The sequence below is a fragment of the Condylura cristata genome, unplaced genomic scaffold (assembly GCF_000260355.1).
Source record: "Condylura cristata isolate star-nosed mole 26May11 unplaced genomic scaffold, ConCri1.0 scaffold00023, whole genome shotgun sequence".
Taxonomy (NCBI): Eukaryota; Metazoa; Chordata; class Mammalia; order Eulipotyphla; family Talpidae; genus Condylura; species Condylura cristata.
The window spans coordinates 11,591,880-11,619,693 of record NW_004567124.1 but is presented as its reverse complement, the minus strand read 5'-3'; the positions used below and the strand labels follow the sequence as shown (position 1 = coordinate 11,619,693).

Below are 27,814 nucleotides of genomic sequence, written 5' to 3'. Positions count from 1 at the left end.
GTTTTAAAATGAGTTTATTAAAGAATGTTCTTAGGAAGGCAACATTTGATTTGTTATTTAAAAAAGTTCTATGTCTTCATGCTGTATATTAAAGGTTATATGAGAGGTTACAGAGTTATAAGCTTCTTTACTGGAATTTTGATAGTATAGCACAGTGTAGTCATTTCTGCAATGCTAGAATAAATAAAAGTCTCTTCTGTGCTTCTCTTCAAAGACTGAAGATGGCATTAAAAAGCCTGTTTTTCCTATATTCATTCTGTAGTATTGGAGCCAGTATCTAGGAAACAGGAGAGAAAAAGTAAATTCAAGTAACACTTATTTGAAATGCAAATATTTTAAGAACATTAAAAGAAAATAACATGGACTACAGAAATGCCTTAATTTAATAAAGGCAGAGGTAAAAAGACATTTTCCACATTTGTGAAAATATTTTTGTGTCACTTTGTTGGTGACATTTACATGGGACATGATTTAAACTTGACTATTTTTTGAAGAGCAATTCATTGCTGTAAGAAAGTCTTTACTGACTTTTGATTCTTACCGATGTTTTAAGTGATCAAAATTGCAACTTAAAACATTGTTTCTCAGTTCCATTCAATACATTTTTACTTCACAAAAGCTAAGTGTTGTATTTCCCCTTAAAAAAAGGTTTACTGAACAGTAGTGGTCTATACTGAACCTATAACAAGTATTTGAAGACCACTTAGAAGGCCTTCTGTACTTTCACAGGCTGTTTGACTTCTACCTAGAAAAGCCATTTTTAAGACAGTCCTAATACAGCACTGAATAGTCAGTGGTAATAAATTATGAAGCTGATTACCTCCAAAATGCTTTTACAAATGATAGAAGAGGTAAAAGCGATTTTTGTACCAAGTAACAGTAGATTTGAAAAAATGTAAAGATAAAAACAACTTTCTAAGTCTGTTGTGGAAAACATATCTGGCCAGATGTAAAAGTCTTTAATAACTGAGTTGTCAGAAAAGTTATTGCTTGTGAGAAGTCTCAGACTTCAGATTCACAACTGAAAGCAGAAAAGTTTGAGGATAGAAAAAACTTCATTTGGTTGTCGTAGTTTACACCTAAAGTCAGTGTGATTTTGACATCTGGAATTCAAAAACTAGAAGCCTTGTCTCAAAATAATTGATGAAGTCCCATTCCTTGAAGATTTTTTTAAAAGAGTTAGAAAAACAAGATTTCAAGTAGCTTTGCTTTCACAGTAATTAGGTAACCACTTACTTTTACCATCACAGGCTACAATTTTCACTTTATCCACTTTAATAAGCTCTGTCACCTCTCTGAATTCAACATCATTCAATACAAAAGTCCACACATTATCGCAGAATCTGTATGTATTTAGAGAGCCCTTTAAGACAAAACATTTAGACAGCTATCAGTACATAAGGTATATTAAATCACCATACTCTTTAGATTTTCCTTCTCAGCCTTTAAAAAAAATAATGGTGAAATTTAGTTTTTGCAACATATGTGCTTGAAGAAAGCTGAATGAAAATTTAAACTTGTATTCCTACTACCCTCATGTGGCTAAATTATGGAATTACATTTGAATTTTTATTTAATGTTTACAAAAGCAGGTATTTCCTCCTTTTGTGAGTAGGTAAAGATGAATTGCTATAGACTACATGACAGTCCTATGCAACAAGCTTTTCTAAGTAAGTTTCTTTTCTAGGAACAAATACATACTGCAACATTAAAAGGGAATGTTTGGAAAGAGTGGTGAAAGTGCTAGGGCAGATGCTGGGAAAGGTAGAGCAGACTTCTCTCATCAAGAGGCGATTCCTGAAGAATGGATGGGTCAAGGGAGTGATGGGACAATGAAAAGGAATTTGAAACATGTGTCACGAGGTCCTAAAGTGAAGGAGCTCCCTATCCTGACATCATCAGGTAGTCAAAAGCAAAGGAGTAATGTGATTTGATTTTTTGGTAGTGGAAAACACCAAGACGTAGGTAGCTTCTTGGATAACATTATCAAGGGGGTCGAAAGGAAGTGGAGATTTTAAAAGGTTTTCCTAGCAGGACTTGACAAGTAGATGTGGTGGTAGAGGACAGAGGTGCCTGAGAACAGAAGAAAAATTGGGGTTTCAAAAGGAACTAATCCATATCAGAAACTATGCATCAGATTTAACAACCTGGCATAGAGAAAGTATAAAGACAGCTCTTAAAAATGACATCTGCAGCCCTCTCTGGTGGCACAGCGGTTTAAAGCACAGCACTAAGAAGCTTAAACCACTTCTGCATGAGTTCAATTCCCGCCTGCCCCGGAGGTGACCACATGGTGAGTCAGACCTCTCCTGACCCGCCCGCTGCTCCCCACTCTGTTCCTGGTGAATCCTCTCACCACCCTGTACCCCAGTTCTGTATGCATAAATAAATACATCTTAAAAAAGAGACATCTGCCAGTTCGATAAAATCTGGGTCTATTATGAGGTGATCCCATAATTGCGTAGGATTTATAAGTAGTATGTAAATATTCACTAAGTAACCTTTTGGAATACTGTAAAAAAAAGTCAAAAATTTAAAATTCCCTTATCATAATTTTGGGAAAGTAACTGATTTAAATGCTATTTGGCCAAATGGTAGTAAAGTTAAGGGACCATCTGGAAAAAATAGTTCTTCTAAGCTTTTTATAACATTAGTGCAATATGCATTCTCTTACTAAATAATTTATATATTGCAATTTATTTAAAAAATATCAAAAATAATTAGGCAAAAATACATTGGTAATTTTTGCAGAAGAAAGTTATTTGTGATTGTTCTGATCTTATTAAAATTTATCAAGTTTGCTATATAATTGGGGAAGGAGGAATGGGAAAAGGCAAGAATAAAACAAATACAGTAAAAAATATAGTTTTTGAAACAAGACATAACTGGGGCCTTGTCTATTTTGCAGTTTCCAAAACAATGCCTTGCGTGTAAAATGCTGAAATGTTTTGTTAAAAAAATGATACAATTTTCTCTTGGCATTTTTGTGTCCCAAATTCACTTTGGGATTACTGTTTAAAGCACAATAAATATTTCTGAACGACACTATGCAACAAGAACTGGCCACTATTTACCTGCTAGCTAGGTCTTTGTAAGACGTGTTATAAAAGGGAGGGAAACATAACATTTCTAGAAATGACTATCTCCCTGACATGGGTGAAAATTAGTCAAAACCACTAAATGAACTCCAGGGATTATTCTATCACTTACCTTCAATTCTGGAGACATTTTAGGTGTGTGAATTCTCAGTAATTCTTCAGGGAAGGTAGTCATACACACAAGGTGATTTGTGAAACAAGGAATAAAAATCTAAATGTTGTTAACACAGATGACGTTTTGTGCATGAACTTTAAAAACAATTTGGAAATTTTGTAGGTGTCCTAAAACCACGTGCAGTGACATTTGGTGCAACTCTGTAAAATGATGAAAATGTCCTTACCCTGAAGTTGACTCTGTTCCTGACCCTCTGAGCCAAAGCTGAATTTATAGCCTTATCAAACTGAAGTAGAACTTGAAGGGCAAGTTGGGGGGTGATCTGTTGAGACTGAGAAAAGTAAAGGCCATAAATCGTCTTACACACGAATATTAAATACAAACAGAAATAATGTAATATTTGACTATGGCTAACCAAAGCCTTTAGAGGCTTTGTGCTCAGATGGGGAGCTAGTCCTGTCACAAGAGGGGAAGATTTTTTTTTTTTCAGTCCCTCACTCCCCAGAAGAGAGGAAGAAGGGACTTGCTTCCCTGCTGCCCCCTTACTTTCCACACACAATCAAGAGAATTCCAAAATCTGAGTTACAGTATCACGTACTGGAAAAGAGAAGACAACAATCAGATACCTAGGAAATGTATGAATTAGAGTTATTTTTCCACCGCAGACAAAAGGCAAAGCATTGGGCCTCCTTTGGTGGCACAGGGATTAAAAAGACTGCTATCTCTGGCAGCAAGAATACAATCCCAGGCCATGGAGCAGCAGACTTCTCCTGTTTTGCCCATTGTCCCCCTAGTGTATTTCACCCAATCCGCCTGTTCTACTAGCCACACCTCTGGCCAATATCCCAACTCTTGTATGCATAAATAAATAGTTTTAAAAAAACAGGCAAAGCTGACAATCTTTTCTTGTGCTCTTTTGGTAACAATTTTAAGAAAACACACAGGTTCAATAATATAGCTTAAGGAATCTAATGACTCTCAAAGTTCATAAAACAAAAAATGGAATTATGTAAAGCTACACAAAAATGCACCTGGCTTATAACTGAGGAGAAAACAATTTTTATGCTGAACAGAATTATATCCTCCAATCATCATTTTGTCTGGGTAGTATAATGTAAAGGAACTGCTGAATATTCATCTGAATGTGGACTTATTAGGTCAAACAGTCTAAGATAATTAACTTTCTATCTTTTTATCCAGGAAAGGGACAAAACAAGAATTATTACAGAACCTTAGAAATAAAAATGTTGACTTTTTCTTTAGTCTCCCACCTGTATCAATTCATCAAGGCTCTCCTGAAGACTGTTTCCCAAAGTGGTATTTCTGTATAACTGATATGCCATGATGTAGGAAGAAGAAACTTTTCCTTATTCAGGCTTGCATTGATGTCCTAGAAATTTAATACATAAATATTAAAAAGTAACACTAAGTATGTATGTAATGTGAACATACCCAATCATTATTCTTTAAAACTATATATTAAAACTTTAAAAAATTTTTATTGATACATTTATATTCCATTGTACAAAACACATGCCATTTATTAGTGTGAACAACCTTCTGACATCACAGACACCGCCAAATAAATAGTTTGCTAATTGCGGAAACTCTCCCTTCATAGCTCTTCACACACAATTCCCACCACTTACCACCAGGGGACGACTGACTGGCTTGTGCAACTGTAGCTGTGAGGTGGGTGGAGAGGAGAGTGACCGCCCGAGAGGAGAGTCAGGCCATCAAGCCAGCCCTGCTTATCAGCAAACCGAGCAGTGGGAGGGCCAGAGGAGCTGCAGTAAAGACCCTCACCCTACATGCAAAGTCCCCGTTACCCTCCCCTCAGACACCGAATGAGTCAGAGACTGGAGATAAAGCACAGTCTTTGGGCTGGCTCTGGTGATGAGTAAATGGACACACAAACTTTGTGCTCAGATGGGGAGCTAGTCCTGTCACAAGAGACAGAAGACTCCCCAGAGAGGCAGAAGGAACTTGCTTCCCTGCTGCCCCCTTACTCTCCACACACAATCTAATAAACAAGAGAATTCCAAAATCTGAGTTACAGTATCACCTACTGAAAAAAAGACATCAGATACCTAGGAAATGTATGAATTAGAGCAAAATGAACGAGTTCAGAAACTCAGGTTCAGAAATTGAACTTAAATACAGAACTGGGGAGTCTGAGTGAATATACGAAACATCATGAAGAAAATCAAATACATAAAATGCACTCTGAAATAGGACAAAATATTGAAATAAGGAAATGCTATAAAAAAAACCCAACAGAGATGTTGAACTTAAGAGAGACAGTGACTACCATGGAAAGCACAGCAAGGAGGCTAAATCTCACAGAGGAAAGAATTGTGAAAGTGAAGATAAAAATACAGTGATGGCCCAAATGGAACATGCAAACGAATTAGGATATAGGAAAAAAGAAGCTCCACCAAGAACATCAATTACATGAGAAGAAAAACTTAAGGTTAATGGGTATCCAAATAGAGAGGGAGAAAAGAACAGCAGTTATTTAAACAAATAACTGCAAACTTCCCATGTCTAAGGCCCACCCGTAGAAGTCCCGGAACACCCACCCGCAGCATGGTGGAATAGAGAAGCTGGAGTTACCCATCCTCTCCCTTAAAAAGAGCTACAGAGAAAGAAAAAAATCGGATTATACAAAGATCCAGATGCTTACTTCAGGCTTTCCCTACCCAAGAAGTTCAAGAACTAAGGTTGCAGGCCACTAAAGGGAAAGAACAGGAGGACTTGAGGAGGAGCATATCTGGGTTGGGGGTTAGAACTCCCAGGACACAAAGGAAGCAACCCTGGGTATTCCCTGGAGGAACTGTTGACATTTGTGTGGGAGCAGATTCAGGGTAGTGGAACTCCACAGACGCCAACCCAAGAAATTGGGGTTTTGCAACTGGGATGGTACATGGAAAGCTCCGCCGCCCCTCCCAACCCCCCCAATATCTTACCCCAACAGACGGCAAAGAGAAGCTAAACAACAGCCATTGTGGGCAGCCACAATGTCAGGCTGGCACAGTTGTGCTTGCCACACACAGCACTGCCTCCAGACCAAGTGCAAATAACTGCCAGAGTGTGAGCTTGATGATCCAGACTTTGGTTCTCCGCTGGGAGAACCAAACTCATTTGTCACAACCCTCTGCAGAAAGGAACAGCTGGGAGGTAGGATGGACAAAGAAAACAACTGAAGTCCAAGAAAACAGCTTGCTATGGAACAAAAGAAGTAGAGGCAACTACATACACCCCTCAAACTTAGATTAAGAATTAGAGTCCCAGACCCCTTCCTATCTCTACCTCACCTCAAACTAAGAACAGAAACAAAGCTAAATCCCCAGTGCCCCAATCACAGACATGCACAAACATCTATACATGCCTAGGAAGCAAGGAATATCTCAATACACAAGGGAAAAAACAAAATGAGGACAGAAGTGCTAGGACAAATATAGAGGAGCTAGAGGAAATAATTCAAAATAATATAATGCTAATAAAAAATAACACTAGAAGATCAAAGAGAAGTGGGGGTGGGGGTGGGGGAGGAATAATTTAGAAGGGCTCCCAAATTAAGATATCCCAGGATTTCAGTCCCACTTTCTCCTTTAACCCAGGACAGTAGAAGAAAATATTTTCAAACCTACAAGACAAGAACTGTCAGCCAAGAATTCTCTATTAAATATTAGGGGTAAAAGATTCCTTCAGACCAACATAAGCAAACAGATTTTGCCATCACCAGACCCACTCTTTAATTAATGCTAAAAGGAGTTTTTCTATAAGAAAAACTGAAGCACAAACTCCTTAGCAAAAATGATAAGAGCAATATAACATCAGTACCGAGAGAAAGAGTACGGAGTCAACACCATGTGCTAAGGGGGAAGGAAGAAATGGGCAGAATCAGTTAAGTTAAATGACAGCAGACACCAGCTCATAAAGGACCTAAAACAGGAATTCAAATCCAACCACCATGTTAATAACTAATCAAAAATCTAGATTAAACACTCACAGAGAAGCAAAGAAATTGATAAATATTAAGAAAAGTCATGCAGAAAGAGTAGAAAAAGAAACAAGCACCCCAAACTAAAATGTCTGAAAATAAACAATTCATATCAATAATTACCCTAAATGCATATGGTAAATTCATCAATAAAAAGACAAAGCTAATTTTGATGCAGAAATTCCAGCCATCAAGAATCTATTTACAAGATATCCATTTAAAACCAAAAGATAACTGAAAACAACAGGCTGGAATAGATCATACATGCTAGTAACTCAGTAAAACAGGAACTGCTATTCTCACAGCCAATAAGCCACACTTTCAACTATAAAAGATAATCAAGGACAAAGATGGACATTATATAATGATCAAGGGACAACTCACCAAAAAAGCTAACACATTAATATTTATGCTCAAAATATAGGCTCACCTAGCTATACAAAGTAACTACTGATATCAATAAGCCTAAAATAACATAGCAACAACAATTCAATTGTTGGAGATTTCAGTATACCACTGACACAAAGGCATAAATCAAGAGAAAATTAACAAATGAAAATCTTAAATGAAGCATTAGCTGAGACTGATTTACTGGATATTTATATAGTTTTGCATCCCAAAAGCAATGAGTACACTTTCATACAAGTATACATGAAACATTTTCAAGAACAGGTCCATATGTCTGGAGACAAAACAAGTCTTTGACCACAGTTCTATAGAGGTAAAAATTAAACAAAAGGAGACCTGGAGCAAACCAAAATATGTGTAGACTAAATAATTCTATTTCTTTTGAACACACTTGGATCAATAAATAAATCAAAGAATAGAGGAGAAAACAGCTAAAGATTACAGAAAATGAAGAGACAAAATACTAGACCCTACGGGATGCTTTAAAGGCAGTTTTATGCAGAAAGTGTCATAACAATACAGGCCCACATTAAAAAGAGAGAGACAGATTCCAATTTAACAATCTAACTCCACAGTTGAAGAAATCAGAACAAAAGCACCTCCAAAACAGTAGAAGGCAAGAAGAATACACAGAACCATACAGTGAATGTCCCTGTACAAACAAATTGGACAACTTAGAAGAAATGGACAAATTCTTGGACTCATTTACCTTCCAAGATTGAACCAAGATGAAATGCACAGCTTAAACAGTACAAGTTGTTGAAATTAAAAAAGTAATAAAAACTTCCCAAAGAACAGAAGCCCAGAACCAGATGGCTTCACCAGTGAATTCTACTTAACTATAAAGAAGATCTAATACCTATCTTATATAATTCTATAAAAAAATTGCAAAGGGAGGAACCAGTATATGGCCTAAGAATCTGAGGCCAATATCATCCCAAAGCAGAGTACAAAGAAGAAGAATATAGACCAATATCCTTAATAAGAATAGATGCAACAAAATTCTAAGAACCAAATACAGCAACACAGCAAGAGAATCACCCATCACAATTAGGTTGCCTTTATCTCAGTATATAAAAATGGTTAACACATGTAAGTCTATCAACAAAGCAGTCACATGGTCATTTCAATAGATATAAAAACATCTGACAAGATCTAACATCCCATTAATGGTAAAAACGCACCAAAAATGGAAATAAATGGAGCTTAAATAATATCATAAAAGCCATATAACCAAACTACAGCCAACATCATACTCAAGAAAAAAAGACAAAAGAAATTCAAATTAGAAAAGAAGTGAAATGGTCGTTATTTGCAGATAGCAGAGTAATATACTTAGAAAAACCAAAGATTCTAGAAAAACCCAGAAATAATAAATACAGTTAAGGTAGCAGGACATAATCAATACACAAATATCAGTGACATCACTCTATGCAAACAATGGATATAGTTCTATTTACAATGATGCCAAAAAAAAATGAAATACCTGGGAATAAACCTAGTGAAGCAGGCAAACTATAAAACTCTAGTAAAAGAAATAAAAGATAAAGAAATGGAAAGATATTCTGTGCTCATGGGTAGGAAAAATCATCATCAAGATGGCCATGTCATTCAAAGCAATTTACCGATTTAATGTAATACCTTTCAAAATGACAAGAACTTTTTAAAAGAAGATTAAACAATTGTCAACTTGAATGGAACCCATAAAGGCCCTGAGTAGCTAAAACAATCTTGAACGAAAAGAAAAACAGAGGTCTCAGAGGTACTAACTTCCAGTAGTAACACACAGCAATAGTAATCAGAACAGTATGGTATTGGAAAAAACTTAAGACGAATGGAACAGAACTGCCCATTCACAGAAAAAGCCATAGAAAAATGGACAGCTACTTTTTGACAAAGGAATTAGGACCAAATAGTGGAGGAAAGCTATATCTTTAATAAATTGTGCTGGGAAACATGGGATAGTCCCATAAAACAAACAAAAAAGACAAAAACAAGACCCATATTTAATATCATACACAAAAATTCACTCAAAACAGATTAACAATCTGAACATAAGAACAAAAACCATAAAGTACTTATAAGAAAACACAGGGGGCACACTACAGGACATCAATCACAAAATATACTTGGGAATACAGCCCCCATGCAAGGGTAGTAAAAGCAAAAATAAGTGTGACTTTATCAAACTTAACAACTTTTGGTACATCAAAAGAAAACCATCACAGAACAAAAAGGCAATCCACAGAATGGGGAAAAAATATAGATAAATGCAAATCAAAACCACAGAAATACCACTCACCCCTGTGAGAACAACCCATATTAAGAACAGAATTAACCAATGTAGGTGAGGTTGTGGTGATAAAGGAACTCTCATCTACTGTTAGTGGCAACGCAAGCTAGTACAGCTCCTGTGGAAAGTAGTATGGAAATGTTTCAAGAAAATAAAAATATATATCCCATCTGACCCAATAATATCACTGTAAGTTATCTACCCAAATAACATGAAAAATGTTCACAGCTGTCAAATCATGGAACTCAGCTGCCCTAAAACAAATGAATGGATAAGAGAATCTGGGGTAGTAGAATATTACACAGGTGTGAAGATGATGTGGTAGCATCCGGCACAAAATGGGATAGACCTTGAGGTGATTATATGGAGTGAAATCAGCCACAATTTGAAAGACAGATATCAGATATTTTCAATCATCTGAGGACTATAGATAACAAAAACAAACAACAAAAAACCTAACCAATTATATGCAACCAATAGAAAAATTAAAATTTGTGTCAAAAAAGAAGGGATACCAGAGGAAATAGGAGAAAGGCTGAAAGAGATGTGGCAAAGATAACCTTCAAACATTTGAAAAAATGTTTAACATCACTTCTTGTTAGGAAAATGCAAATTAGAACCACACTGAGATACCATCTTACTCCTCTAAGAATGGTCCATATGAAAAACTAAGGAATTTAAAAAGGTCGGCAAGGTTGTAGTGAACAAGGAACTTTTTTGCTCCACTGTTGGTGGGAATGTGTGACTGATGGAGGAAAGAATCAAAAACCTAAAGGAAACATCACAAGGTTAAAATCTGACTCATGCAAGGAAGTGGGGGTAGAAATGATAAATATGACCATTCACCACGCTATAGAAATCAAGATCTTAGGCTCCAGTTCCTTATCATAAGGCATTCATTCACCCAAACATGTATAAAACTGCTGTGTGAGACCGCTAATAGGAAGTGTCAGAAACACAGACCTGCTGGTTAAGACAGAGATTGGATCCATTGGCCCAGTGTAAAATCTCCTGTCCCTTTATGATTCCACATAGTTATCCAAAATCAGCAGCAAACAGGCCAGTCCATAAAGGAGTGAGAGCCCTTCCCAAAGAGAAAAGGACTATATGAATGTAGTCTCTGCACTGGCCCGGACAGCAGTCCTCTGCCCACCTGAGAACATGCAGGTGCTACTTTCCACCCCCTCCATCCCTCCACAGGGCAGCAGCCTCCTGCCTGCCATTGATCTGTACCATGCTGGGATTCTTTGCACTGGCCTCCCTCAAAGAGGCAGCTCTCCTCATGGCCACTTGCCTGCAACCATGCAGGCCTCTCAGCAAAAACCCGTCCCTTTTGGGGCAACTCTTTCTGCCTGCTGTGTCTACACCAGTGTCCTTCTCTTTTCTGTCCCTTTTCCTAGTAAACAAACCTGCTCTTTAAATGCAACTAGTGTCTCTGTCTGTGGAGAAATTCACCTGGGAAACTTGCTGAAACCTTTCCCAGAGTTAACCCAAGGACCTGCACTCCAATCTCAACTTCAGAAAGTAATCATGACCATCCAGTTTCCCCAGCACCATTTAATCAATCGGTTCCCTTTGCTCAAGCGAATAAACTCTTGGCTCCTTTGTCAAAGATTAACTGTCTGTATAGATGGGATTTACTTCTGGCAGCTCAATTCTAGTCCATTGGTCTGTGTGTGTGTGTTTTATTCCAGAACCACTAGATGGACAGACCACTATCTCACACTATACACAAAAATCAATTCAAAATGGCTAAGATTCAGAGGTAAAACCTGAAACTTTAAACTACAGAAAACATAACCAAAATGCTTTGCAACGAACGTAATGCTCTGTGACGTCTTTGTGAATTCATTCCCAACAGCAAGGAAAGCAAAAGAATTTAAACAATTGGTACTACATCAAACTAAAAAGCTTTTGCATAGCAAAAAAAAAAAGGTAACTAAAATGAAAAGACACCCTACTGAAAAGAAGGAAATTTTTGCACACCATGCAGCTCACAAGGGGGTTCTTACCAAAGATCTACCAAAAAACTTACATAACTCAACAACAAAAAGTCCAATCAAAAAAGTGGTCAGAAATGCAAAACAGACACTTTAGCAAGGAAGTCAGATGAAAAAATGTTGATTCCCTAACATGTTGTTAGGGAAATGCAAATCAAAGCCACATGGAGATACTACTTCACTCTCCCGATGATAATGACCTATTCAGAAACAACAGAAATAACAAATACTGCCTATGAAGTGGAGAAAAAGGCTCACACTGTGAAGGGATGGCACACTGGTCCAGTCCTCAAAAACAATATGGAGATTCCTCAAAAGATTAAAAATGCATCTCCTGGGCTCTCCCTCATGGCACAGCACTAAGAAGCTAAAGCCTCTTCCGCATGAGTTCAATCCCTGCCTGCCCTGGAAGGTGATCCACAAGGTGCAGCAGACCTCTTCTGACCCGCCCGCTGCTCCCCTCAGCAGTGTACTTCATCGATCTGCCTGTTTTTCTCCTCTCACCGCCCCTGCACCTCTGGCGTGTACCCCAGTTCTATATGAACAAATAAATCTAAAAACAAACAAAAAACATTTCCTGTGGACCCAGCAATCATATTCCTAGTTATCTACCCAAAGAACACAAACAGACCAATTCAAAAGGAAACCATGCACTCCCTCCTTTATAGCACTATTACTTACCACAGCCAAAAATTATGTAAATAATCTCAATGCTCCCAAATGGACAGGTGGCTCAATATGATGTGGTATTTATGCACACTTGAATACCACCAATTGAATACCATATAGTGGTCAAAAACAACAAACTCGTGGCAACACAAATGGAGCTGGAAAAGGAATTATGACAGGTAAAGTAAGTCAGAAAAAGTCAAATACTTACATGGTGTCACATATAAGTAGAATATAGAGAAACCAATCTATGGAAAAGATAAAGCCAAATTTTAGAACTAATCCTGGAAAGTTGATTATAGAACCAAGGAATCCTGAGCTGGTAGGAAAATACTCAGTGGGTGCACTATGGTAATATAAGGGGTAGGGGAGTTTTACACCCCCTCCCCAATACAACAATGATGTAAAAAAAAAAGTTATCTCAATAAAAAAATTATAAAATAGGGCTCTCCCTGGTGGCTCAATGGGTTAAAGCACCGCATTATGAAGCTCTCCAAAACCACTGCAGCTCAAGTTCAATCTCTGGCTACGGAGCTGACCCATATGGCATAGCAGACCTCTCCTGACCTGCCCACTGCTCCCCTCAGCAGTGTACTTCGTCAATCTGCCTGATCTGCTCCCCACTCTGTCTCTGGTGAATCCTCTCACCCACCACACCTCTGGCCTGTACCCCAGTTCTGTAAGTGTAAATAAAGCTTTAAAAATTTATATAAAATACTAAAAGATGAAAGTTTCCATTCAAAAATATCCTGCAAAATTGTTAAAATACCATGGAGAAATAAAGGTTTTCCTACACAGACCAATGCTAATATACTCCACAACCAACACACCGGCCCTATAAGAAATGTTGAAAGGAGTTTAAAGCGAAAAGAAAAAACAAAAGTACACAAAATCTTGAGAGTACGGTGTTATGCAGAAAAATATAATCAGTAGCACAAACAGGAATAGTATGAGACAACAAGAAAAAGTTAAAGGGAGAGATGAAAAAAAAAATCTAGGCTACTAACCAGCTGCTACCAGCTCACACACATAAATGTGTGGATACAAAATCCTCATGCTGATATAAGCACTGAAAAATCTGGAGAAGACACACACAGTATAGAAAATGAACAGAGAATCCATATGGAAAACAGACACAAATGAAAAGAATGGAAACACGTGGAACAAATAACAGAAATTACACAACTAGTATACTACAGATAAAAAGACAGCAATAAAGCCCTATATATCAATAATTATCTTCATGTGAATGGACTAAACTCATTAATAGAAACAAAGTGGCTGGACAGTGAAAGACCAAACTTAAGCCATAACAGGCTTCAGAATTTTTCTGAGCCAGCCAGGCCTAAGTTTTGGTTATCAGGGGGCACCAAGGCCGAGTTTTAACTGTAAATGTCCTAATCTTGCTCATCCCATAGCAACAGCCAATTAGCAAGTAGGCAAGCAACCAGTACATATCAGAAAACGCCAGGTGTCCTAAGGTATGCGGGCCGAGTAGTGAAGGTCACATCTTACATGCATAGACCAACCGGGTGAAGACAGATAACTTTGTGGAGTGTCCACCAATCAATGTACTGCTGAGCTAAAACTCCCCTCTGCTGGCTGAAACTCCCCTCTTCTGTAATAAAAACCCTGCCTTTCCTGAGCTCAGGGCTTTCAAATTTGGCCACTGCATTGGTGCAGGTTGGGAGCCCAGTCTCAAGCTTGCAATAAAGACCCTCGTGTGCTTTTGCATCAGAATAGGCTCCTTGGTGGTCTTTGGGAAAACCTGGCACAACAGACAGATTTTAAAAAAGGACTGATTTACATTATGTTCACAAGAAAGCTACAATAGTTCTAAAGAAAACCATACATAACCTCTAAGTGAACTGCTAGAATAAGTATATCAAACTAATGAGAGGAAGGCAAGAGATGCTATGCTGCCATCAGATAAAGATTTTCAGCAAAAATCTAACACAAAGATGGATACCATGCTTGACAACTATCAAGAAGATATAACTGTCACTAATATATATGCATTCAACACACAATCACCTAAACATTTAAAACAATAACTGACTAAAGGTAGAGTTTGATGGCAAAACAAAAGTAAGTAAATTCAATAACCCACTCACATCAATGGATGGCTCATAGTTAACAACAAAAAAGGCTTTATATGACATTAATAAACTAGATGGACTTAACAGACATGCATTTAATAGACCATCCTGAAAGAAATACTCATTATTGTCAGCTGCACACAGAACACTCTCAAAGACATTTCATCTGTGACACAAAATGAGCATCAAAATTCCTCTCAGACATCTTTTCTGATCATGATGGCAAGCAGCTAGAAATCAACCACAAAATGAAAACTAGAAATCTAAAATGTAAAACTAAACATAGCTCAGAACTGGTCAACAGGTAAATCAAAGGAGAAATGAAAAATCACACGGAGACAAATGAAAATGGAGAGAAAAGATAGCTGTACCAGTGTGGTACAGCAAAAGTAACATTATGAGAGTTCATAGTTACATATACCCACAATGATTAACAAGAACGATTTCAGATAACCTAATCACACATCTGAAGGAATTAGGATAAACAAAATCAAAAGTTAGAAGGAAATAAAAACTGTAGAGGAAATGAACAGAAATCAAAAAGATAATACAAAAGGTCACTGAAACCCAGAGTTCCTTGAAACAAAAACAAAGACAAAACTGGTAAGACGTTGGAAAGGATCAGTAAGAAAAAGAACACTAGTGAAGAATCAGAAATGAAAGAAGTGAAATTAACAACAGCTACCACAATAAAAAAGATCATCAGAGACTACAAAGACCATCTTTATGAAAACCAATTGGACAGAGTAGAAGAAATCAAGTTCTGATCATAAAACATTTCACAACGAATCAGAAAGAAATAGATCATCTGAACAGACTAACAATAGCTACAGAAATTAAGTGACCATAAGTCTCCCAAAGAACAAAAATCCAGGACCAGATGGCTTCACCATTGATTTTTACCAAAATTTCAAAAGTAGTACCTAATATCTAAGAATCTCCCCAAAATTGAATAGTGAACACTCCCAGACATATTGTATGAGGTCACGATTACTGATTCAAGATCAGACAAGGACAGCACATGCATGCACATACATAACATGGACCTCTACACACGCAGATATTTTCAATGAACACTGATGTAAAAATTCAATAAAATCTTGGCAAATCAAATTTGACATTATATTAAGAGACTCAATCATGACCAAGTAGGATAGTAGGATTTTAGGAATGCAAGGATATTTCAACATATGCAAATCAGTAAATATAACAATGTTCAAATGATCTATTACATCAACAAAAGGTAAAAGTCACATGATAAGAGTCTGGTAAGATGGCAGCAGAATGAAGATGCTGGCCTTACCTCCGCCATATACTCACAGCTAGACCACAGCAGAACAAAGCCCCAAAACCTTGGAGGGAGAAATGGATCACCACATCACACATTAGGAGCAACAATCTAGCAGAAAGGGATGCAAAAGCAACAGTCTGAAAGTCTCTATGTAACACAAACATATAAATGTGAGACAAAATACACCGTAACAAATGCTGGAGCAAAATAACTGAGAGGTGTCTCAATCCAGCAAACTGCAGAACTTGACTAAAGAGGAGTTTCAAGGTAACATAACCTATGGAACTCAACACAATGGAGAACACAAAACAGCAAAAGAATAAAGATAAAAAGCAGCTATAATTACAAATAATGGAGTTAGGAAACACTATAACTGAAATAAAAAATACAATTAAAGGTTTCAACAGTGGACAAGCAGAAGCAAGGAAGAGAATTAACGAGCTTGGAAACACAATGTTGGGGGGCCCTCCCTGTTGGCGCAAAGGGTTAAAGTTCAGCATGCAACCACTGCAACATGGATTTGATCCCAGGCCAGGGAAGTGACCCACATGGCCTTGTGGACCTCGCCTGTCCCACCTGCGGTTCCCTTCAGCAGTCTACCTGTTCTCCCCACTGTCTCTGGTGAATCTTCTCACATCTGCCAACCCCACACCCCTGGCCTGTACCCCAGTTCTTGTATGCATAAATAAATAAATCTTAAAAAAAATGTTAGGGAACACACAAATGGAACAACAGAATAATGTAAAATACTGTAACTACTCTAAGAGTCCTTGGGAAAAACTTAAAATAGCATCTGGGTCATATGAGGGTCCCAGAAAGTGAACAAAAAATAGACATAGAAATTATTAAGTGAAAAAATTAACAAGGATACAAAACAATGGTACTTCATTTAAAAATATATTTTAAACAAGTAAGTGGTATAAATCATCTCAACCTAGGAAACAAACCAGATGCTGTGATCTACAAGGTTTAGAGTCCCAAACAAAATAACACTGGACAGTCATACACCAAGAAACACTATACAGCTGCTGAAAATTAACAAGGACAGAATATTAAAAATATCAGGAGAGAAAAAAGGAGTAACTTATTAGAGAAAACCAGTCATACAGTCAGCAAACTTTTTAGTAAAAACATTACAAGTACAAAGGGATTAGTAGGAATTATTTAAAACACATAATGAAACCTTCAAATTCTTTACCCAGCAAGATTTACATTCAAGATAGAAGAGTAAGAAACTTCACGGAAAACCAAAAACTAAAAAGGCATTTATCAACATCAAAAACCCTACATGAAAAAACTCTTGAAAAGGTTATTGTAAATCAACAAAACTATGTAAGTAACAGAAACTTAACTCATTTAACAGGAATATAGGAAGAGTAACAATGTGGCCCATCAGCTATTCAGAAATGACCCTCCAACTTGCTACAAAAATGGGGTGCACTAACTGGAGTAGAAAACTCAAAATTTTGCTGGGATAATACTTAGGACAACTGAAATAAAACCTGAACAAACCATTAAAAACGTCAAGAAATAGGGCCCTCCCTTGTGGCGCAGCGGGTTAAAGCACAGCACTGAGAAGCTAAAGCCACTGCAGCATGAGTTCAATCCCCGCTTACCCTGGAGGAGATCCACATGGCCTGGCAGACCTCTCCTGACCAGCCCCGCTGCTCCACAATCTGTCTCTGGTGAATCCTGTCACCACCCTGCACCTCTGGCCTGTACCCCAGTTCTATATGTATAAATAAACCTCTTAAAAAAAAAAAAAGTTCAAGAAATAAAACACACCAAAAATATCCACACACAAAAAAGATAAAACTGCAGTAAGCACTCAAAAATCAACCTCAAATGTAAACAAGCCTAAATTCAACAGTAAAAAGATGTAGAGTTGTTGAGTCAATCTCAAAACAAAACCAAACCTGCTGGTACTTTTTTGTTTTTGAAGCTTAAATGTCTTTATTTTATACCAAAGGTAGAATGTTGTTATTTTCAACTCAACACACCAGTAAGTTATTTCTCGGTGAGGTGTGACTACCTAGAGGAGCAGAAGGCCGTCCTGGTCTCCACAGGCCAGCGCTCCTGGCGGTGCAGGTTACTTTTCTGACAGACCACGGCGGGGGCAGGACGGGCATGTGCTCTGCTCTTTAAGCCACTGCTTGCAGCACCCCTTGTGAAATCTGTGTCCGTACTTTAGCACTCGCATGTTTTTGGACTTGAACGCCTCGTGGCACACCTCACAGGAACCTGCACCCGAGATGGAAATCATCTTATCAACTAAGAAAATCAGTCTTATGAGATTGTAAGAGAGTTACACAGTCAATTGGTAAAACCCACTCCAAAAAGAAATATCAGGAAAAGTTTTAAAATGTCAAATGAAAAAGACTCCAATTAAAAAAAATAGTAAGAGATAGTGACTGGAACTGAATCTGGAGCTGCTGCTTCATGATGGGATGAAGCTCCCATGGCCTTCTCAAACCAACCAGGACACCGATCCAAGCCCAGAGCTGACGTCTGGGGGTATGGTGAGGCCCGAGCAACAGGCCCTCTCAAGCTTGTACTCTCCCAGATGATTAGGTCACTGGGACCAAATCAGGAAGTGCTCTGGGGGGAGGCCCAGCACTACCTCAGATCCAACAAGGCCCCAAGAGTTGTCCCCAACCCCAAGTAACCGCCCAGAACACTGAGGAACCAAAGCTCCAACTACTCAGCAAACCACAAGAAAATAATGGGCAGAAAGAAAAATACAATTGCCAAGCAAGTCCTCAAGGGAACAATACACCACACAGAGTACACTAATCTCCAATCTCAGATATGGAAGAACTTTTATTCCAATCCAGAATTCAAAATCGCCATCATCAGGAAAACCAAAGTCAAAGAAATTAAACAATACAAAGAAAACTTAGAAAAGCAAATGAAATGTTACAAGAAATAACCAATGAACAGAAGATCAAACTGAAACTTCAGATAAGAAAATAATGGAATGGCAGGATGTACAAAATGGACATAAAAATATGCAGTGAGGGCCCTCCCTGGTGGCGCAGCAGGTTAAAGTACTGCACTGAGAAGCTAAAGCCACTTCCGCATGAGTTCGATTCCCGCCTGCCCCGGAGGAGACCACATGGCATGGCAGACCTCTCCTGACCCGCCCGCTGCTCCCCTCAGCAGTGTACTTTGTCGATCTGCCTGTTCTGTTCCCCACTGTCTCTGGTGAAGCCTCTCACCGCCCCTGAGCCTCTGGCCAGTTCTGTATGTACAAATAAATAAATCTTAAAAAAAAAATATGCAGTGAAAGTCAAAGAAATAGAAATGGAATAGAAAGTAGAATAAACCAACCGGATGATCAAATCAGTGTGCTCAAAGATGCGAAGGTCCAAAAAAAAACAAAAACAAAGGTGATACAAAGTGACAAAAAAGGGAACACCAAGAATTATCTGACTTCTTGAAGAAAGGAAATATAATATTCACAGGCATCCCAGGAGAGAAAATGAATTGAAAAATTACAAAAAGGAAGAAAACTTCTCTAACTTGAAGTACCTGAACATACAAATAAAGGAAGCTAAAAGAATACCAACCTACCTAACCAAAAGATTTATAGCAAGATATAGAATAATAAAAGTTCAAAGAATTGAAAACAAAAAAATAATGAATCTGGTGAGAGGAAAATAATAAGAGAACCTATAAAGGAAGCCCAATTAGGCTAACATCAGACTTCTTTGAAGAAACACTCTGGGGAAGAAGGGAGTGGAATGGCTTATTCAAAATATTCCAAAGTAAGAACTCTATCTTGCAAAGCTCTCTTTCATATTTGAGGGAGAAATAAAAGCCTTCTCAGGCAAACAAAAACAGGGACTTTGCAACCACTAACCTCTCACCCCCATGAGGGAGCTTTAGCATTTAAACCAACCAGAGATGAATAAACACAAAGAACGAAAGAAGCAAGTAAACAGAACCACAAAACTTAGGGTAAAATGGCAGTAGCAGACTTTCATTCATCAATAATCACTCTAAATGTCAATGGAATGAATTTAGCAATAAAAAAGAATATATAGTTGGATTAGGAAACAGAATCCAATCATCTGTTGCCCCCAGGAAACACCTAAATTTTAAGAATGAAGACAGACTGAAAGTAAAGGCTTGAAAACAATTCTACAAGCAAATGGCTGTCAAAGGAAGGCATACTTAAATTTTTTAAAAAATTGTTATAATAGCTTAATTTTTACATAATTTTGTACCTTTTCCCATTTCAGTTGTAATCCCCAAGGACTTCTCATCACCAATTCACCGTAGTGTGAATTGTGCCATCACCAAATTCCTGTGCACTTCCCCCCTGGAAGGCATACTTTTATAAGATAAAATAGACTTGTTAGCTTAAATGGTGACAAAAGACTAAAGGAATGAACACTATATAATGATTAAAGAAACAATAAAACAAGAAGACATAATACTGATCAATACATACTTACCAAAATACATGAGACAATTACTTTCAAACCACACAGTGGAGAAATTATATTTGTAGTTGAAACTTCAACACCCCACCCTTACCAATGGTCCGATCAATGAAACAAGTACACATACCGTAACTAAAGAACTAGACTTCATAGATTTACTACACAGGGCACTGCAGTTCCAAAACACTGATCACACATTTTTCCAAAGTGCACATGGATTATTCTCTCCAGGACTGACCACATACTAGGTCTCCAGTTCATTTTATTTCATATCAATAAATTCATTTACACTGAAATATAAAAACTATTTTCTCTGGCTATAAAGGAATCAAACAGTAATAAGTCAACTACAAAAAGGAAACAAGACCACTGGACTAATGAGGAAATCAAAGCAGAAATTTAAAAATACCTTGATTCAAATGAAAATGAGGACATATCAAAAACATAAGAGACATAGCAAAAGCAGTAGGAAAAGAGAAGTATAGAGCAATATACGCCCCCATCAAGAAATAGCCCAAATAAACAACCTTGCCTATAAACGAAATGAATGACAAAGAAAGAATAGAAAAAGGAGCAGAAATGATGCAAAAGAATTAAAAAGGAAGTCCAAAGGATCAATAAAACCAAAAGCTGGTTATTTTAAAAAATAGACAAACCTCTTGGCTAGACTCACCTCAAAACTCCCACTAAAAGGGAGAAAACACAGACGAAGAGCATCAAAAATGAAAGCGAAGTTACAATAGACACTGCAGAAATTTAGAGGATAAAAAGATTTCTACGAATATTTATGTGCCAACAAGTTCAACAACCTAGATGAGCTAGACAGATTCTTAATATTATTATATAATCATTCAAGACTATATAATGAAGAAATAGGAAACATGAACAAACCAATCAGAAGGAAATTAAACAGTAATCAAAAGTCTCCCAATAAAACAAAAGTCCAGAGCCAGATGGCTTCACAAGCTAATTCTACCAAATTTTCAAAAACAAATTAATACCTATCCTGCTCAAACCCTCAAAAGAGCTGAGAAAGGAATTCTTTCAAACACATTTTAGGAGGCCAACATTACACTATCACCAAAACCAAAGACAACATACACACACACACACAAAACGCTGCCGACCAACCTCCCTAATGTACACTGATGCAAAGATCCTCAATAAAATTTCAGCAAACCAAATCAAATCCAACAATTCTTTAACAGAATTGTAGATTATAACTAAGTGGGACTTAAACCAGGGACACAAGGATGTTTCAACTTATACAAATAAATTAATGAAACTTACCATATCAATAAAAAGGAAAACAGAAACCTTAAGATCCTATTAATAGATGAAAAGAAGCATTTGGTAAGATTCAGCATCCATTTATGATGAAAAGCAATGAAAAACTGGGGTACATGGACCATATATCTCAACATATTAAAAGCCTTATACAACAAACCCATACCTGTTATCATTCTCAATGGTGAAACAATGAAAGCCTTTCCACTAAAATTTGGTAAAAGACAAGAATGTCCATTCTCACCACTATTCATATTGTAGTGGAAGTCCTAGCCAGAGCAATCAGGCAACTATTAGAAGTCCTAGACAAGAGAAAGCTATAAAAGTAGTTGAAACTGAGAAAGAAGCTATACTTAGTTGCATATGACATAATACAGAGAAACCTAATGACTCCAAGGTAAACTTAATTAAAACAATTAACTAGTTCAGCAAAGTGGCAGGATACAAAAATCAAAACATAAAAATCTGTTTTTTTTTTTATATATATGCAAACAGTAAGCTAGAATTAGTCAAGAAAGCCTTATCCTTTACAATCACACCAGAAAAAAAAAATCAAATACCTGGGAATAAACCTAACAAAGTGTGAAGATCTTATATAGGAAACTTTATAGGAAACTATAAAATGTTGTTGGGGAAAAGAAAAGACAAAGATTTCTTACTCATGGCTAGGAAGAATCAACATTGTCAAATGGCAATCCCACCCAAAGCAATTTACACATTCAATGCAATCCCAATAAAAATCTCAATGGCATTTTAAAAAGCATTGGACCAAATCTCTTTGTAATTTTAACTTGTATTTCTTCTATTGGAAGCAATAATGAACATTTCATATTCATTTCCATATAGACCCACATAATCCAAAGCTCTCCCGACTTAAAAGGTTAAGAATACACTAAAGCAGCAGTAACTGTACAATGGAGAAAGGACAATCTCTTTAATAAATGGTATAGGGAAAATTGGAAAACCAGAGTCGCAAAAATGAAGTTGGAATACTTCCTAATAACACCACACACACACACACACACACACAAATATGGATAAAAGATTTAGCAATAATACCTGCAACAATAAAATACATAAAAGAAAATATTGATACATTCCTCGACATCTAAAGTACTAAAGAGGTATTTGGTAATGTTTCCTCTCCAGCTAAGTCATTAAAAACAAAAGCAAACAGGGATTGGATTATCTCAACTTAAAAAGCTTTCACAGTGAAATAAAATACAAGGTAATTTAAAAGTCACCTAATATAATGACAAAAGCTTCTTAATTCTTCAAACTAGACTAACCAAGCAAAGGAAGGAAATCACCCTAGACAGATAAAATGAGTAAAGTCACAGAAGGATGAAATTAAATGGTCCATGGAGAGATCTTTATACTGCTCTGTATTATTAGGGTAAGTATCAATTGGAAGTATAGGAGATAAGGCTGAAAAATACGAAATGCATGGCTTGCACGGTTCCATGAGGAGAGATGTCAAGTATTACAGTATGAATGGGGAAAGCATGAAACATTATAGGCCAGGAAAGGTCAGGCAAATGGACAGCAATATGAAGAATGTACTTAAAAGCATTATCAGAAAGAGATGAGGGATGAGGGCTCAATGAGGGTGGCATTAGCAAATGTGACAAATATTTACAAACTTTTATACATGTCATGTGTAAGATTCTTTACCTCGAAGAACTTTCAGTTTAGAGGTGGACAGAGGAGATAAATTCAAAGAGTAATCATGAGGTAAAACAGCAAAAGTAATGGTCACTGTTTGGTTTTCATATTACACATCTTGTGAGCACTGGATAAGGAATTATTTCTAAATTATAAAACCTTTTCTTTGGCTTTTGGGACCCTACCCTCAGTGTTTCCTTCTACTTCATTGGATACTACTGTATTTCTGGTTTTCCTCAACAACTTGATGACTTTTAACTATTTTAGTACCTAGGGCGTCTCATGTTTTCTCTTTATGTTTTAGTCTATTGCTTATTTCATTCAAGTTTACAGCTTTAAATACATTTATGTTGAGGACTTACCAATTTATGCTTAGTTCTGACTTCTTTTCTTGTAATCATATATAAAATTGTCTCCTTGACAAAGGCTGGAAAAAGTAAGTAAGTAGCTCAAATTTGCTAGAAATCAAATTCTTGATACTGATACAACAAATGGGCTCTCAGATAAGCATTTGTGGATTTGCCTTCTTTGACAAATTTATGACAGAATTGGTTTTCCCAGAGCTCTTAATTGATTGTGAGTTTGTTTTCCTTGCAGTTCCTCTTCCTTGACAGGTTTAGGTTCAAGGAAAGGAATCCCAAACAAAAGCAAATGGTGGGAAAGCTTGCTTGACTTCTCTTCCTCCCTGTGCAGCCTCCTGCTCCCTCCCAATTACTCTTGCTGATTCCCCATTTTTGTTTGTCTTTGTGTAAATAAAGGCTGGTGCCCACTGGTCTCCATCCCAGCACCAACTTTTACTCCCTCCCCTTTGTGGACGCTCACCCACCTCCCCTTTTCTTTGTTAAACACTGTATAAATAGCCCTGTAACTTGCCAAAGAGCAGGATGGTGGTCTTTCTGACCTTAGTCTGCTGCCCTCCTCATTTGTCCACAAATAAAACCACTTTCCTTTTCCTCAAACTCTGTTTCCTTTTATTGGCTGAGGGAAACGGAGACCTGCGTTCGGTAACAATACTATCCCTTAAAACCTGTTCCGCCTTCAATTTGCCTACCTCATTAAACAGTTAAATCTCATCCAATAAAATGGCTTGAAAACCTTATTTTGAGTATTAAGGTTTTTTACTCTATATCTAATCTGTCAGTCCATCTTATCAGCTCTTCCTTCTAAACTATAGCCAGAATCCTATGACTTTTACCATTTCCACTGCTAGCATTAAAATGCACCATTAGGCCTTTCCTGGGGGTACAGCAGGTTAAAGCACAACACTAAGGAGCTAAGGCCAGTTCTGCATGAGTTCGATCCCCGCCTGCCCCGGAGTGGCTCACATGGCGTGGCAGGCCTCTCCTGACCAGCCTGCTGCTCCCCTCAACAGTGTACTTCGTTGGATCTGCCTGTTCTGGTCCCCACTCTGTCTCTGATGGATCCTTTTACCGCCCCTGCACCTCTGGCCTGTACCCTAGCTCTGTATGCACAAGTAAATAAAATCTTAAAAAAAAAAAAAAAAGAAAAAAAGGTACCATTAGTTGTCACTTACTGTGACAACCCAGTAAGCAGTCTCCCTTTTTCTACCCTTTCCTAACCCACCCCTGTCCCCAGAGCTTTTAAAAACTTAAGTCAAACCATCTCTCTTTTATTCAGTACATCCAAATGGAAGAATCCTAGCTCCAAAGTATTGCTACCAACCAATAAAAAAGAACCCCCTACCTTCCCCTATATCATATTTGCATTCATACCATTGAGCTGACACATACTTGCTTATTTTGTTTCTATCTGCTAAAATGAATGATTCATGAAGATACTTTGCGCAGTTATGTATTCATTATGCAGCATATTGTACTTTTCAACATATATGTTAGTGAATAAGTAACTTGGTGGTATGTCAAAATATTGTTACATGTGAAATATATTTTATATATCAAATATTACTGTATTTCAGTGATACAAAGTTTCCTATTTTATTGAGGAAACTGAAGCAACGAAAACGCCAGATTCCAAATTTCAGTACCTCTGCATCTAATCACCTACCAATATCTAATTCCACATACTCAGTCTCCCTGCTTGTCACTATAGCCAAACTATCCACACTCTTATTTAAATAGAACTTTTCAATCTGTATTATATGTTCTGTATTATATGTTCAGAATATTATATATAATGTTCTGCCATTATATATAAGTTTTTGCCCCTAGAACTAAAATGAAATCAGATGGCACTGCTGAATCTAATCTTCAATTTTCAGTCCTCATCAGACTTGAGTATTTGATACAGGTGATTTGCTCTCTCCTATTTGATGAAGGATCTTGAATTAGCTGAGATATCACATAGCTGAGACATCACACTATTTGGGTTTTCTTTTAACTCTGTAGTTCAACCTTCTGAATATCATTTGCTGGTTGATCCTTTTCTTTCAAAACAGTGTCATAAGACACCATCTTTGACTCTGCTGCTTTCCAGCTACACTTAACTCCTAGTGATAACATTCTATCTCATAACTTCAAATGCCACTGCTGCTGATTTCCATATTTATACACTTGCATACTTCTTCCCTGAACACTTCTGAATCCAACTGCCTAGCAAGTTAACATCATTAGTTGTTATCTTTCTCATCTTAGTTGAAGTAACTTGTATGGGTTAGGCATAATCCTTTTCCCCTTTTCTCAATTCCACATCCAATCCCAAGGAAAACCTGTAAACTCGACCTTCCAGGTGCATTTAGAATCCAAACAACTTTCACATTTTACACTGCTATCACTCTGGTCTGTGCCACTATCATTTGTTATTTGGATTATTGAAATAGTTTCCTAACTAATTCCCCTGCTTCCACAATGCCACCTCCACTCTGACTCAAATGGGCTTTTAAATCATAGGCTAGAAGACATCCCTTTTCTGCTCAAAAGAAAGGCTTGTATTCTGAACCCTTAAAATAACCTGGCCACCTGTTACTCCAACCTTACTACCATTCATTGCCCTTGTTCTCACCCTTCTGATTAGTACAACAATCACAATGGATATTTATTCGCTAAATATGAGACATAGACCTGCCTATGTAAGCTTCTGTAGATGCTGTTCTTTCAACCAGAAATGCTCTGTCTCACATACCTACTTAGTCCTCTTAATTCCTTCAAGTATAGGACCTTGTAGGCCTACAGTAGCCTCATATTTAAAATATCCACTCAGGAAATCTCAATTACCCTTATCTCGCTGTTTGATGGGTCACCACTTTCTAACAAGGTAAGTAATTTACTTATTTTCTTTTCTGCATCCTTTAAAAGAATGTCAGCTCCGTGAAGGCAGGGGCTTTTATAAGCCAGGCATCTAGAACAAATAGTACCCAACACGTAACAGGAGTCAAACAAAATGATCGATAACGATGGCAAATCATCAGTAAATAAGCAAAATATGCGAGTCGAGCGGGTTAGAAAGCGCGGTGAAAAGTGCCATTAGGAGTAAAGTATCTTGTGTCATGCCCACCTGACAAAAGTCTGAGTTATCCAGAAAATGGCTATGCTATTAAAACATCGTTTAGAAATCCGTGCTTTTATAGATTCTTTAAAATTCTATGTGAAATGTTCAAAGCTTTGGAAATTTATTACCAACTACATAAACTTGATACACTTTGCAGTTTCGAAAATTAAATCAAAAGGCTCCAAAATAGTCCTAGCTCTTGATCAAATCAACCAGCTTAAAATCGCTCCTTAACTGGAGTTCACAGTAACAAACTTAGAAAGCGGACTTCAAACAATCCAAGCAACACAAGAGTGGGACACTACAGGAAAGCGCTCTCCCAATATTCGGCAAAAACCAACAAAGCAACCAACCTAGAGGTTCTAAGACATTCACCTGACATTCCCCACAAGTCCACTCATCTGGCGCCCCAAGGACAAGCCTCCCGCAGTCTTCCGTCGCTCCCTTCCCGGTTACAAGCTCCGGGGCCATCCCGCCAGCGAAGTGGGTAACGGGCCGACACCCGGGCGAAGGGCCCCCTTTCCGGACAAAACCCAACCGACCGCAACCCCAGTTCTGAAAAAAAGACAAGGGGGACGAACGCGGTTCATCCAGTACCTCTGAGGAAGGCGCTTCCCGCCGCAGAGCGGACTGAAGTCGCCAGAAGCCCAGCAAGAGATGCCTACTTCCCGGACCACCTCTTCGGCCGCCGCAGAAACCGCAGGGCTCCGCCGGCGACCCGGAAGAGCTCGAGATACCTGGAAGTGACACCAAGCAGGCGCGCCGGCGGCCCCGCCCACCCCAGGCTCCCGCAGGCCAATCAAACCTTCCGAAGGGAGGGCGGGAGACGCGGAGCCGGCGCGTTTAAATCTTAGACCCGAGGATCGGCTTTTTGGGTAATTCCTCAGGTTTACTAAATCGTTCATGAGGCAATTTTTAGAGACTACACTCTCCACTGTTAAATGTGCACAATTAAGGACAGTAGGTAGGG

General features: G+C 37.8%; 1 protein-coding gene across 1 annotated transcript; it reads right to left on the bottom strand.

The window, feature by feature from the left end:
- Positions 1 to 27,574, bottom strand: GTF2A2 (general transcription factor IIA, 2, 12kDa). Its single transcript, XM_004687729.1, has 5 exons — positions 27,442 to 27,574; positions 4,485 to 4,603; positions 3,440 to 3,544; positions 1,237 to 1,363; positions 1 to 277 (listed from the first exon to the last, which is right to left on the bottom strand). The coding sequence occupies exons 2-5, from the start codon at positions 4,554 to 4,556 to the stop codon at positions 252 to 254; spliced, it is 330 nt and encodes a 109-aa protein (XP_004687786.1). The 5' UTR covers positions 4,557 to 4,603; positions 27,442 to 27,574; the 3' UTR covers positions 1 to 251.
- Positions 27,575 to 27,814: the final 240 nt, after the last annotated feature.

What these genes read in the sequence shown, in the direction of transcription:
- GTF2A2 (XM_004687729.1), bottom strand. Translation starts at nt 4,556, where the DNA reads ATGGCATATCAGTTATACAGAAATACCACTTTGGGAAACAGTCTTCAG. An exon ending in GCCTTGATGAATTGATACAG is followed by an intron (nt 3,545 to 4,484) that starts GTGGGAGACTAA and finishes TACTTTTCTCAG; the next exon opens with TCTCAACAGATCACCCCCCA. An exon ending in GGAACAGAGTCAACTTCAGG is followed by an intron (nt 1,364 to 3,439) that starts GTAAGGACATTT and finishes TTTGTCTTAAAG; the next exon opens with GGCTCTCTAAATACATACAG.